This window comes from Nuphar pumila, chromosome 1, assembly GCF_984573655.1.
Source record: "Nuphar pumila chromosome 1, dmNupPumi1.hap1.1, whole genome shotgun sequence".
Lineage (NCBI taxonomy): Eukaryota > Viridiplantae > Streptophyta > Magnoliopsida > Nymphaeales > Nymphaeaceae > Nuphar > Nuphar pumila.
This window is the reverse complement of record NC_143249.1, coordinates 114,786,891-114,800,786: the sequence shown is the minus strand read 5'-3', so window position 1 is coordinate 114,800,786 and position 13,896 is coordinate 114,786,891. Positions and strand designations below refer to the sequence as shown.

General features: G+C 44.2%; 1 protein-coding gene across 3 annotated transcripts in view; it reads right to left on the bottom strand.

The window, feature by feature from the left end:
• LOC149849099 (NOL1/NOP2/sun family protein / antitermination NusB domain-containing protein) overlaps positions 1-13,896 on the bottom strand; it is a 158,562-nt gene that overhangs the window by 89,428 nt on the left and 55,238 nt on the right. For all 3 annotated transcript variants that reach the window (XM_089998488.1, XM_089998489.1, XM_089998492.1), the window contains 2 exons: positions 6,886-6,946; positions 4,942-5,049 (listed from right to left, as the gene is read on the bottom strand). In XM_089998488.1, coding sequence (XP_089854614.1) covers positions 4,942-5,049; positions 6,886-6,946 — 169 coding nt within the window. The remainder of the gene's footprint in view (positions 1-4,941; positions 5,050-6,885; positions 6,947-13,896) is intronic.

Here is a 13,896-nt window from a genome sequence, read left to right as displayed (position 1 = left end):
TCACTCCATCAATCAAGGCCGGAAAGAAGATGGACCATGGAGGCAAGAAAGAGGACTTCGGCAAATGCCCCCGCCTAAAGAGCGAAGAGGCACAGGAAGGGGGCTCGGCCCCTCCCCTACTGAAACAAAGAGCAGGGAGGGGCTTGACCCCCTCCCCTGCTGTAACAAGAAGTAGGGAGGGGGCCGACCCCCTCCCCTACCGTAATAAGAAGCAGGGAGGGGACTCAGCCCCTCCCCTACTTACAAGGGTGTAGGGAGGAGTCGGGCCCCTCCCCTGTAACAAGAGGGTATCAGGAGGGGCTCGTCCCCTCCCTTACCAACCACAGCACAGGGAGGGGCTTCGCCCCTCCCTCGCTAAAAAGAGTCGCAGGGAGGGGGCTTTGCCTCTCCCCTGTGATTTAGGGCAGCAGGGAGGCGGCTTGGACACCCTCCCTGCGCAACGGAGAAACGAGGGGGAAAGAGAGAGAGAAAGACGGACGAAAGAGGAGAAGAAGGGGAGGAGGAGGAGCGTACCTGGGGAGGCTGTCGGAGAGAAGCTCGCCAGAGACGGGAGGTCGCCGACGTCGGTGGCGGCAGGTTGTCGGGGGTGGCCGGTGTCGGTGACAGTGGACGAGCGAGAGGGTAAGGGAGAGAGACGAGAGAGCAGAGGGGAAAGGCGGTGAGGGGGGGTTCGTAACCCTCCTCCCGCCTGCCTCGCTGTCTTTAATGACAGCGAGAGGCGGTGGCCCGGGTCGGGTCCGGATCCGGCCCGAATCAATACAATTTTTTTTTAGTTGTTACAACAGGAGCCTGCCAAGATGCCTTCGATGGCTTGAAGAAGGCCCTGGTGAGGGAACCAGTGTTGCGGTTGCCGAACCACACAAGACCCTTTGAAGTCCACACAGATGCTTCAGACTTCACCATCGACAGGGTTATCATGCAGGAGGGACATCTGATTGCTTATGAGAGTCGGAAGCTGAAGGATGTGAAGAGGCACTACACTGTGCATGAGCGTGAGATGACGGTCATCGTGCACTGCCTCAGGAGCTGGCGACACTATTTTCTGGGTGTCAAGTTCGTCGTCAAGATGGACAATGTCGCTACGAGCTATTTCCAGATGCAGAAGAAGTTGACGCCCAAGTAAGCTCGATGGAAAATGCTCCTAGCTGAGTTTGACTTCACTTTAGAGTATAAGGTGAGAAAGATCAATGTTGTTGCTGATGCCCTGAGTCGCAAGGCAGAACTGGAGGTTGCGTGGGCGGAACTTTTCGAAGTTCACTTAGAGGGTGCGTTGCTGGACTGCATCCGTGAAGGAATGCAGCAGGACAAAATGGTGCAACACCTTGTCTCTCTGGCGTAAGCGGGAAAGACTCAGCGATTTTGGCTACGGGACGACCTCCTCATGACTAAAGGAAGATGTGTCTTTGTACCGCGGTGGGAAAGCCTTCATCGCGAATTGCTTAAGGAGTGTCATGATATTTTATGTGTCAGTCATCCAAGACAGGAGCGGACCTTAGCACTCCTTGAGTGCGGTTACTATTGGTCGCAGATGAGAGACAATATGGAGGGGTACGTGCGAACGTGACTCATCTGCCAGCAAGATAAGGGGACCAACCAGAAAACTGTCGGCCTCCTTGAGCCTCTACCTATTCTAGGATGTCTTTGGGAAAGCATTTCCATAGATTTCATTGTTAGTCTACCAAAGGTAGATGGTTTCAGATCTATCCTGGTGGTGGTGGATCGTTTCTATAAATACACCACCTTCATCCCAGCTTTCAAAGAGTGCCCTGAAGAGAAGACTGCAGAGTTGTTCATCAAGCATGTTATGAAGCACTAGGGTGTACCAAGAAGCATTGTGAGCGATCGCGATGCTCGCTTCATGGGCAAATTCTGGTGTGAAGTGTTTAGGCTATTCGACTCCGATCTGCTATTTTTAACAAGTTTTCACCCACAGACCGATGAGCAAACGGAGCGTATCAACGGACTGTTGGAGCACTACCGCAGGCACTTTGTTAGTGCCAATCAAAAAGACTGGGTGAAACTATTGGACGTAGCCCAATTCTACTTCAATCTTCAGAAGAGTGAGTCTTCAGGCCATAACCCATTCGAGATAGCTATGGGGCAGCAACCGCTGACCCCGCATACTCTAGCAGCACAGGAGAAGGGAAGGTCATCCATTGCCTATCAGTTTGTTCGAGACTGGCACGAGCAGACCGAGCTGGTAAAGGGGTTTTTGCACAAGGCGGCTAAGAGGATGAAGAAGTGGACGGACAAGCATCGTTGGCCTGCTGAGTTCCGTGTTGGGGACCAAGTGTTGGTGAAGATTTACCTGAATCGCACAGGCATCTTCCATGGGCGGCACCGTGGACTGATCAAGAAGTACGAGGGACCATTCACCATCATCAAAAAAGTGGGCAACCTAACGTACAAATTGGACCTGCCCCCGAACTTCAAAGTACACCCGGTGTTTCACGTGTGCAACCTAAAACCGTTCTGTGCAGACGAAGGGGATCCGGAATGTAGCTTGCTACAATGCGCTCCTATCCTTTAGAGGGCTCTGGCAACACAACAGGCCGAGAAGTGTCTGAACAAGATCCTTCGCCACAAGGTCAACTAATTGGGCGAAGCGAAGAAGTATGAGGAGACAACGGAGCCTACGTGGGAGCCAGCGTTCCGGATAAAGAGCCACTATCCATATGAAGTCAGGGCCTACCATGAAACAGATGGCGCTGAGGGCGGCACATAATTTGAAGGGGGGAGCCTATTCCCCTGTGACCTACTTTGTATAATTGTGTCTAGAGTCTAATTTGCTTTGGTTGAGTTTTGATGTAAGTGTCGAGTCTTGTAACTTTCTCTGGGCCACCCTTGCACTTTCGTTCAGGTTGATCAATACCCTGAAGGGTTAGCGTGTAGATCTGAACTGCAATGAGCATGTGGGCAAAATTGTGAATGAATGCAAATGCGTTGAGCTTTCTTTTGCTCACCCTCGTTGTGATTACTTTCAAGTGATTGCAATTTATCTCCCTCTCTCTTATTTTGCTCTCTTGCACTCTGAGTTATCTAAGCTTTTGTAGGCGGCAAACAAGCGACCAAAAGGCTTATGGCAGTAAGGAAGGACCGTCGTGCTGCACTGGCCTATTGAAGAAATAGGCCCGTGACACATAGAGTGCCATGAATATTATTGTATATGAACCCTGAATGTGGTTGCATGTTTGCATTGGCACGATTAACAAGAAAATTAATTAAGAAATCAAAGTAAAATTAATTCTCTTGTAGCTTATTGAGAGAGTAAGCATGGTACTTAATGGCTTTGTGGGGACATTGTTTTAGCACAAAGGATGCTTTGACACCCCTATCCACAGAGTCAGTAACTGGGGAAACTATCATTATTTGTACGCAGTGTGGTAGGTAAGACTCACGAGGAAAAACTGATATATTAGGTTGGAGGAGGTTGGGAACTCTATCTAAAAATTATATTTTCCTCTCCAAAGTAGTCAGAGTTGAGGTGTCACGCAGGTTAATAAGACACAATTGCTTGAATATACAAAACTGGGTTGTACCTCCATACTGAGTGTATGTGTTGACAGACATGTAATATTGGCAAGTGAAACAAGAATATAAAATGCATGTAGATAGGACATTTCATGCATCATATAAGCAAGAAAATGATAATTGAAGATAAGAACTTACTCATGCATGAAGGACTCGCATCATGAAATGATAAGTTCATGCATCCTTTATATGTTCATGCATTTTTGTAAATGTTCATGCAGGTGCATAATTTATTGTATTGTTGCAAATCTTAGCATAAATGAATGTGCATTAAATTGAGTTGTTAGTTTGTGATTTAGCATGATTTTATGTTTATTGTCTGCTAAGATATGTGTTGTATGAGGTTGTGTTTGAATGTATTCTGATATCGTACATTATTGCAAGTATGTTATTGCCTACTCAAACTCGGGTTGTCTGACCCCTTTACTTGAACAAATTTTTAGGTTCTGAGGAGGCCGAGTGATCCTACATTGTTCAGTTGTTCTTGGACTTTGCATACTAACATACACTCAACCATAGGTTTTTGTATTTTTCTAAGTGAATCGCTAATATCGTGGCGATGCAAAAAGCTATAGAATGTCTCACTTTCATCAACTTAAGCTGAACATCGGGTCATGGCTACTACTATGATGGAGGTAGTCTGGCTACAGAGACTGTTGACAGATATGGGAATCCACGTAATAGGAGCCTAAAAAATGTGTTGTGACAACAAGAGTGCGATCTAAATTGCTAGCAACCATACATTTCATGAGCACACCAAATATATAAAAATGGATTGTCACTATGTACGCGAAGAGTACTTATGGCACTATTGATCTGCCCTATGTTACATCAGAGTACCAATTGGCAGACTTCTTCACCAAACCCTAGGCAAAATTTCACTTAGATTCCGCAGCTCCTAGATTCCACTTCCTTTTAGGCAAAATTTCAGTTATTTTACCGTAAGTATGAGGGGGAGTGTTAAAATTATATAATTTTTATACTTTTTGGTATATATATAATATAGTATATGTATACATATATGTACATATAATATATATTTATTTAGTCAACTAAAGGTTGACTAGGACTAGACATTAGGCTCTAGTCCAACGACTAGATAGTCTCTCTCTCTCTTGTCTCTTTACTCTCTCACTCCTCTTTTTTTATATAAATAGGGGGTGAACCCACTTTATATTGAGAGTCTCTTTGGTGAGAGCCCTTTGTGGGTTTTCCTTTGTGGGTTTTGTGATTGAGCTCTTTGTAGCTCATTTGTGTGCTTATACATTTGGGACATTTGTGGACATTCTTGTTTGTGTGAAGACTCTTATTTCCTTACAAAGCCATGGTAGCATAATCCATGTTAAAACATAAAAATATTACACTATAATGTATACTCTATGAGGACCAGATTCTCCAAATAACAATCACCTTGACCTCTCAAGCATGATGCCATGAAAAGAGTTTTTCCTCCTGGAGCAGCACAACAGTCAACAATGGTTTCTCCTGGTTGAGGATTAACAACAGATACCACCAGACCTGCAGCAAAGTCATCATAAATTTCACTTTTCTTTTATAGGCATAAACCAAGGATTTTCTCCGGTGTTCTCTTTAGTTTTCAGTAACTAGGAACAGTAATCCTTCAACATTATTTATTTATTTACACATTTACGTATATAGAATGTTTACAATGCAAAAGGTGGATAATGAGAGGATTTTGAGGAGTCCTTTCAAATCTGTCCATATGATCAACTATCTCAAAATAATCAAATTAAAGTTTTGTAATAAATACTACTTATTCAATGCATGCAAGATTATTCTTGCATGCATTTTTTAAGTGAGAAATGAAAAAATAATAAGTGAGAAATGAAAAAATAATTTATTCTTATTTAGTTCTAGCATTTATAGCAATTCTATGACTCAAGATAAACTGTAAGATGGACTACTTTGGGTTCCTCAAAATCCCCTAAATATGCATCCTCACATTTTAGACATACACGTGTATAGCTTACTCACCTATAAATTAGCATTTGCATCCTATGACAGAATTTAAAGGTGTGTTTGCCATGCTGAAATCTTTGAGAAGAAACATGTTATATATGTAGAATCTCTTTTAGTACATTAGCTTTCGATACAATCCCAGACTAGTTCTCCAAACGAGGAATAATAAGCATGAAGCATTTCACCAAATTGCAGGCCATATTCTGCAATGAATAATGTCAGCCTGTGTTTCAACTACACGATGCAATGTCTGGGACAAAAAGAGGAAAAGACCACTTTCACCATCTAATCAAAAGACATGTTTTCTGAAGAAAACCAGAATTGTTTGACAATTAGACATGGTGGATAAAATTCAGGCAAGACCAATTGACAACAATGACGAGGTATGATTTGTCCATGTAAAGACAACCTTAAGACCATCAAAGGTGCAGTTTGAAGGGCAGCATTCACCCTGTCAAAAAAAAATAGTCATTGCCATATCATTGACAATCACTCTTCTGGAGATAAGAAGATCAGGATTCTTAATTACTGTGTGCCAGAGTGTCATGGCTCATCACTCAAGCTACATGTGGCACTTGGTTGGTATGAAGCTTTGGGTTTCGTGCAAAAGAAGAAAGTTGAGGAAGAGAGGAGGATGCAGTCAGATCTGAAAAGACGTCCCATATGTTTCTTTTGGGAGTCGTCCCAGTTTTATATTATAATATTTTCGTTGTCCAAAGATGCTCCTCATTACAATGTATAAAATACATGAGTGTTCCAATATAACTTGAATGACAAAATTACCCTCAACAACAATATAAAGCACGGACATAAAATACATGCTATTTCTAACAGTTGGGACAACACAGGCAACCCTATCGAGCCTAAGGGGAGACTATGCAGCAAAGCACAAGTATGCAAAGGAAGCAACAAGTGTGTGGGCATCACGTTCACAAACACAGGTGCACAATCACATCAACGGGGGAAAGTTCCCAAGAAAGAAGCAGTTCATTGAAGGGAAGAATGTACATGATTGCAGGAATACAGGTTGCCATGGTTTTGAGTATGCTCTACAAAAGGTTCGCAGTTGGCCTCACAACTCCGCAACAAAAAAGTGAGTCAATGACAAATGGCACAATCATAGAGGCTTTTTTAGACACAAGACAAACCAGACAAGGGATCTTGGGTTAGGCTACACTATCATAAACAAGGGGTCTTGGATTTGTATCGCATGGGGGTTATCTCAAACTTTGCCTATCAAAGAAAAAAATGCTATGGAGTTTTTAATGGAAATGAATCTTGAAGGATAATTTTATTTAAGGAAAACGACCATAAAATTTTTGCTTAAGAATCATTATAGGTATAAGTGCAATTCTTGCAACATTTTCAACTGACCTGCACTCTCATCTTGAACTGCACAAATACCATCTCTTAGTAAACCAGCTTGTATGACAGCCTGTTGTGCAGGAAAAAAGAATGAACATCCATCAGGCCATTGGAATCTGTGTCACATGGATACAGATGCAGATATGGAGATATGACCTTTTTTATGAAGTTTCAATTTTGACTAGCATATAAGAGTACAGAACAAGAATCAAATGGAGTGTCTGTGTGACATATATTGGAATAAAATTTCAATGCGAGTATACCTTGTCTGGGGGCAGGATTTCAAAATACAATGGTTAATCTAGTTAGCATTTCTAGATTAAACACGAGGAAATTTTATCAAGAGGATTGACCTGTACATCATTCCGGGACATATTTTGCAAAGATATGCAACTACAAAATAAAAAGCTAGTTTTTTCCATCTCGTATGTGGAGTACAACCATGTATAAGGCTAAGATGCCTGAAATGCAGCTGAATACAAGTGAACGGGTCCGTGAGGACATAAGGAACTCGTACAAAATTCATGCAGAAACTTTTGAAGAATTTGAAGAATAATAGACTTGGAGGTCATTTAACATGACGTTAAGCACTCAGATAATGATATGAACTTATCAAGCCCTTGAATTACTGGCCATAATCTTTATCTGGATCAGTTCAAGTCAGATTGTATGTCCTATAAATCAATCTGAGATTTATGCTGCAATCTAAACATTAATAGTTTTGTTTCTACTTATCAAGGCAAGTTTAGCATGCATCCAATATCATATTTCTTTATCTAGATCTAGTTCAATATTTGTGTATAGATCTGTCACAAATCCTTTCTCATGGCCTAAAACAAAGCAACTCCTTGAGAGACGGGCTAAAGCATGTGCAGTGCATGCATCCAGTTCCAGAGAAGCCTTCACCTTTGTAACACCCATGTTTTTCAAAAAAAAAAATCTGATCCAGGTTGGATCCGGACCCACACTGTAACCCGTATAGTTTTCAAAAAAAAAATTGTGTTTGGATCCGGGTTACCCCCCCCCCTGCGCTCTTTCTCTCTCCCCAACATTCCCTTCCCCCCCTGCATAAGCCCCAACCTCCCTGAACCCTCCCGACCTCCTTGCGACCTCTCTCCCTCCTGACAATCGCCGGTGGAACCCGAGCCCTCCCCTCTCTCAACTTTGCCTGAGTCTCCGGACTCGCCGACCGTCCCCTTTTGCTCACCGTAAAACACCCGACCGCCCCTCAGGTTTGTCTCTCTTCTCTCCGGCTCTCTTTTTGTGCCTCGCCCTCTCTTCTCTTGGTTTGTTCTCTCTGTGAGAGCGTCGACAGAAGGTTGTCGACCTCCTGCCTCGCCCTCCCTCTTCTCTCGGTCTTTCCTGTGAAGGTGCCAGCAGGTCGCTGACCTCCTGCCTTCCTCTCTCTCTCTCTCTCTCTCTCTCTCTCTCTCTCTCTCTCTCTCTCTCTGTGTGTGTGTGTGTGTGTGTGTCGTTTTGCAGGGGAGGGATACTGTGAAACCCCTTAAAAAATGTGTCAGGCACGTGTCGAACACGTGTCGCGGTTGAACTGCCGTGTCAAACCCGAATCTGAGCCCGACCTAGGACCTGGTTGCTTAAACGTTCGAGAGACTGCATCTTTAAAACGATGCAGGCTCAGTCGGGCGAGGGGTAAAACCCCTCGCCACTCTCTCTCCTTTATACCTCTCTCGCAGCGGCAGGACGCCGGCGACCAGAGCCGTCGACGACCTCCGAGCTCAGGCGACCAACCACCTCCTCCTCCCTGTGTTTGGCAAATGCCTCGACGACCGCGAGAACCCCCATCTCCGTCGACGCTCCATTCTTTCCACCCTCTTCTTCTGTTTGTCGGGACTGATGCAAGCAACCACTTGTCGTAGGCCATTGTCGCTTCCCTCTTGGCGGTACATCCCATCCATCACCGTCACCGACGACCACCTTAGGGTGGCAGCCTCCCTGTCCTTGCTCCCCCTTGTGAGCCGCAACCCTCTCCCCCGTGTTCTCCCTGCTTGCCACCGGTGACTCCCCACATGTAACCCCTTCTCCTTTTTCTTTCCTATCACCGGCAGGGAGCAGAGCTCCATGTGTCGGCTCGGCTTTCCGGCAGGGGGCTCCGCCCCCTGCCTCTAGTAGGTTTTTCGGCAGGGGTGGAGCCCCTGCCTCTTTCTAATTTTTCAACAGGGGACAAAGCCTCCTGCCTTTTGTTGTTTTTTGGTAGGGGGTTCTGCCCCCTGTCGCTTGTGGTTTTCCAGCAAGGGGCTCCACCGCCCTGCCCCTATCCTGTTGTCGATAGGGGGCTTCGCCCCCCTGCCTTGTGTTTCCTGGCAGGGGGCGAGTCCCCCCTTCCTTCGTTTTGTTTTCCGACAGGGGGCTTCACCCCCCTGCCTTGTTGTATTTCTCGGCAGGGGACGAGGCCCCCCCTGCCTTCGTTTTGTTTTCCAGCAGGGGGCGAAGCCCCCCTTGCTTTCCTGTTGCTTCTCGACAGGGGGTTCCGCCCCCCCTACCTCCTGTGTTTTGCCGGGAGGGGGCGAAGTTCCCCCTGCCTTTTTTGGTTTCCAACAGGGGGCGAAGCCCCCCTGCCTTCTACCTGTTTTCGAGCAGGGGGCAAAGCATCTCGTTTGTTTTTCAGCAGGGGGCTTCGCCCCCCGCCTTGTTCTTGCTGCCGGTAGGGGCTCTGTCCCTGCCTGTCTTGTTTCCAACAGGGAGTTGCACCCCCTGTTCTGATTTATGTTCCAACGGGGGGTGTCCCCCCCTTGTCTTGTTGTGGCAGTCCCTGCCTCTGCTGCTTTTTGCCAAGCAGGGGTGAGGGTCCTGCCTCTGGCGCCCTTGCAGGCAAGGTGCGGAGTCTCCGCAGCCAGTAGGCAGTTGCCTGCAAGCGAGGAATCGAGCCCCTCCTTGTGATTTTATGATAATGGGTTAGGGCTCGGCTTGTTCTTATTGTGTTTCTTCTTTTTATGGCATATCGCTAACATTCTAAGTATCGTAGGTTGAACGGTGGAACCAGCTCGCCCTTTCCGTGGCTCGAGCTCGTGCTTACCTACTCCGCAGGCGTACAAGGACCCGCAACCCCTCAAGGTAGGGGATTATTGCGTGAAAGGACAATAAACGAATAAACACTAAAGTAAGAAAAGATAATTAAAATATGGAAATGGAGTATATACGTATGCGTATAATATATATACGTATGCTTTTAACTCCAGGATGCGGTTTCGCGAACCTGGTCCTTTTTAATTTCTGCATTTTACTTTTCTATTTACCGCCGCGCTATATGTGCCCAGGCTTTTTAATTACAGTCTTTTTTGTTCCTGCTTTACTTCCAGGATGTGATTTCGCGATCTTGGTCCTTTTTTACGTTCTCGCACTTTTCTTTCTGTCTTTTTGTTTTTTGTTGCCCCGCGCTTTGCGCCATGGCATGTACTTGTATGTGTATGCCTTTTTAACTCCAGGACGTAATCTTGGTCCTTCGTTATGTTCTTGTTCGTTTCTTTTCTGGCTTTTCATATTATGATTGCCCCACGCTTTATGCGCCATGGCTTTACCTCTTGCTTGTGCTTTTCGTACGTTACCTTCCTGTTGCTGTTATACTTTACGTGCCCAGGCTTTCTTTCACACTCGCTTTTTGCATATGTTGTTTTGTCCTTACGTTGCTGCCGCACTTTGCACATATGCTTTACTCTTGCTTGTGATCTTATCTCTGTCATATGCTCCTTTACTTGCTTACGCTTATCGTTTAATAGAGATACGACTTCGTGCCTCGCGAGCCACCTTTTGTACTTGCTTAGTTTGGGTACGATTTCGTACCTCGTGAGTTGCTTACGTATTTGTCTGCTTGTGTATTTCGATGGTCGAGGTATGATTTCATACCTCGTGTATGGCTTGTGCGTTTTACGCTCGAAGTGCAGCTTCGCACATCGAGTCTTGCTCCTCGATTTGCCATTACACTATAATGGGCACGGGTTTACCTCTTGTCAGCTTGCACTCCCTGAGTGCAGCTTCGAGTGTATAGTGTATACCGTTTTGCTTATTTGTTTTAAAAGTCACGACGCACACTTATGCACTTCGGTTCTCCAAAAATGATGGTTTTTAGGTGCAAAACTTTTTTAAAAAATGCATAGCTTTGTAAAGCAGATTTCGAAAGCCTTTTTGTGAGATAGCGATTGTATCTCCCAAATCGATGTATTTGGAGAAGTGTTCTACAACTTCAATTTGCGTATTCGATACAATTCGGATAACCCTGTTTAAGGGCATGTGCATGAGATGGGTGAAGGTTCTACTGAGCAACCTGCGCTATCACTAGATCGGCGCTACATCACCTCTGATGCGAGACCTAGTTTCTAGGCTTTCTGGTTAAACTAAGATAGTTGGTGCATTCCTTTCTTTCGCGAGATTATTGTTGATGAATTTCTTTTGAGAAATCCATGCTCTTCGTCTTATAGTCGTACTCTTAGTCATGTACGATATGTTTGGACTACGAAGAGCAGGATGAGAGGTTTGTAGTAACCTCGAAACGTGTATTGACGCTTTAAGGTAATCATGTAATGTTGATATTCGCCCAATAAGCGAGAGGCTCGTGACTATCTAAAGGACCTGAGTATGATAAGTGGAAACCCGAATGATTTCCCTATAGGCTTCTGTAAAGCAGACGTGTTGGGGGATTTCCTGTGAGAAATCCTTACCCCTCTCATCGTGTTTGTACTTTTGAACAGGTGCGTTTGCGTACTGCGGTTAGTAGGATGAGAGGTGTGCGGTTGCCTCGAACGCGCAATGGCACGTGCAATTCACATAATGACAATTATGTGCCTTCACAGGCAAGATGCTCGAGTGGGTCGAAAGACCAAAGCATGTAGAATGGGACGGCAGTTAAGAAACCCATATCGTGCCCGTTCGACATGGTTTATCAAGAGAGAGGATAAATAGTACAAAACTCTAATGGATAGACCATTAATAGCAGTCACGAGCAAAAGACCCGACTTTCCCAGTCATCGAAGGTTAGGGAAAATGCTACAAAGATAGTCACTTCTGCAGAAGTTCGGATGCATCCATAAGCCTTTGAATGCCTTTGGCGACTTACTCTCTTGGTCACTGGCCGTCCCCTTAGGAGCGGACTCAGTCAGTCATTCAGGGTAGCATAAAATAATAGCATAATAGACCCCCGAATTGATCTCGGTTGTTTCTATGTTTTGTGCCTTGTGCGTAACCACAATGGTCAGCTAATAATGAGAACAAAATATAACCTACGCACATGATTATGAGATATGTGTGTTGTGATGTGAATTGATTGCTTGCTGGCTCGGTAGTTCAGTATGCTACTCCTTGAGCTATACACGCTTATAAAGGCGTTAATCTAGTTGGTTAAACTGCTTACGTAGTTCTTTGGTAAGTAATAACTACCTTCTCATACTAGTTAAATGCTTATGATAATAGCATTATGCTAGTTGCTACATATTAGCATGTGATTTGATTTACCCCTTGGTCGAAAACTTGGTGCTTATTATAATGTAACACTTGTTGGTTTGCGTCTCTTATGATTGATGTGATTGCATACAGCTCGTAATATGTTAGTTGTCATATATTGACATATGACTTTCTTGGTTGAACTACTTGGTGCTTATTGTATTATAGAACTTGTTGGTTTGCGTCTCTTATGATTGATGTGATCGCATACCGCTCGTAATCTACGAACTGGTTGCAACTAGGACTGATATAGCCGCTTGTCTTATAAGCTGCTTACATATTGTGATATAACTACTGTCGTATGATTGCTTAACATGTGTAGCTTATAAATTGCTTGTGATACAATGGCTTGTACCTTACGATTAATGTAGTTACTTGCCGATGGACTGAACCATTTAATGGTAATTTTATGTATTGCGAGCATTGTTATAAATGCTTCTCTTATTTAGTTGTTTTGTTTGACTGTTGGATAGAGTTAGTTACTCTTCACCTATAGAATCAGTTGGATTGCTATAGTTGCCTAGTTTGCTTTACTAGAGTTTTGCTTACTCCATAGCATGTTTGGTTAGTTTTGCTAGTCTTGCGTTTTCCTGCTTGATCTAGCGAATATTTTGCTTATTTCAGCCTTTGTTCATTCTTGTCTTTTGCACCCCTACTAGTTTTTCGCGAGACTGACTCATTTCATGGGCAGGTAGTGAACAGGTTGATACAGCTTGCGATGGCACAATGACGTGATGCGTTCAAGGCGAGACCCTTTCCCTGACGTTACGCTCCTGAGGACATTTTGGTAAATATGGTATAGAGTTTCTTTGAAAGCATCTCTTTTGATTAAAACTCCGAATTATTAAAATTGTATTACCAAAACTTTGTTCTTCTTTTCATTTCAATAAATATATATTTGAGTTGCAAATTGGTTTGTAAATGGAAGTTTGCGCTGTAATGCGCCCAAGGTCTAGAGACTTGCTATTTCAAACTTGATTTTCCGCTGAACTCCTGTTTTAAACTTTGATAAATAACTGATTTCAGAGCTTTCAACCTTTTTCATGAAAGGTTTCAAGTCCAGAATTTTAGGGCGTTATAACTTTTGGTATCAGAGCAACAGAAAAAATGGTAATCCTTGATCATCCGCCATCTGCATCGCACTGTGAGTATTATTTCTCTTAATTATTTTGCATTTATTTTAATTAAAGAATGTGTTTCGGCTTAGATGTCGTTTAATGAATTGATCAAGTCAATAGATGCATTAACTGGAGCAGTTGAACAACTCCAAGCGAGGGTCCAGAACCTAGATCATAAGGTGGACAGGTTGGTTTGCGAAAGCACCAATCTAGAGCGAGGTGTTAGCCCTCATGTTTTGTCCGGTCTGATGTGCCTTCGGAACCCCGATGATTGTATTTTGTTGTGGAAAGGTGGGTCATTCTATCGTAGAATGTCATCTTAATCAATATTGCGGTAAAAAAGTCTGCCGAAGATAGTAATGATAACGAGCGTCGACATGCTAAAAGACAGAAATGAGGTGGAGAAAATGGCCACAACGGCCGTTAAACCGAAAATGCCTGAGATGCAATC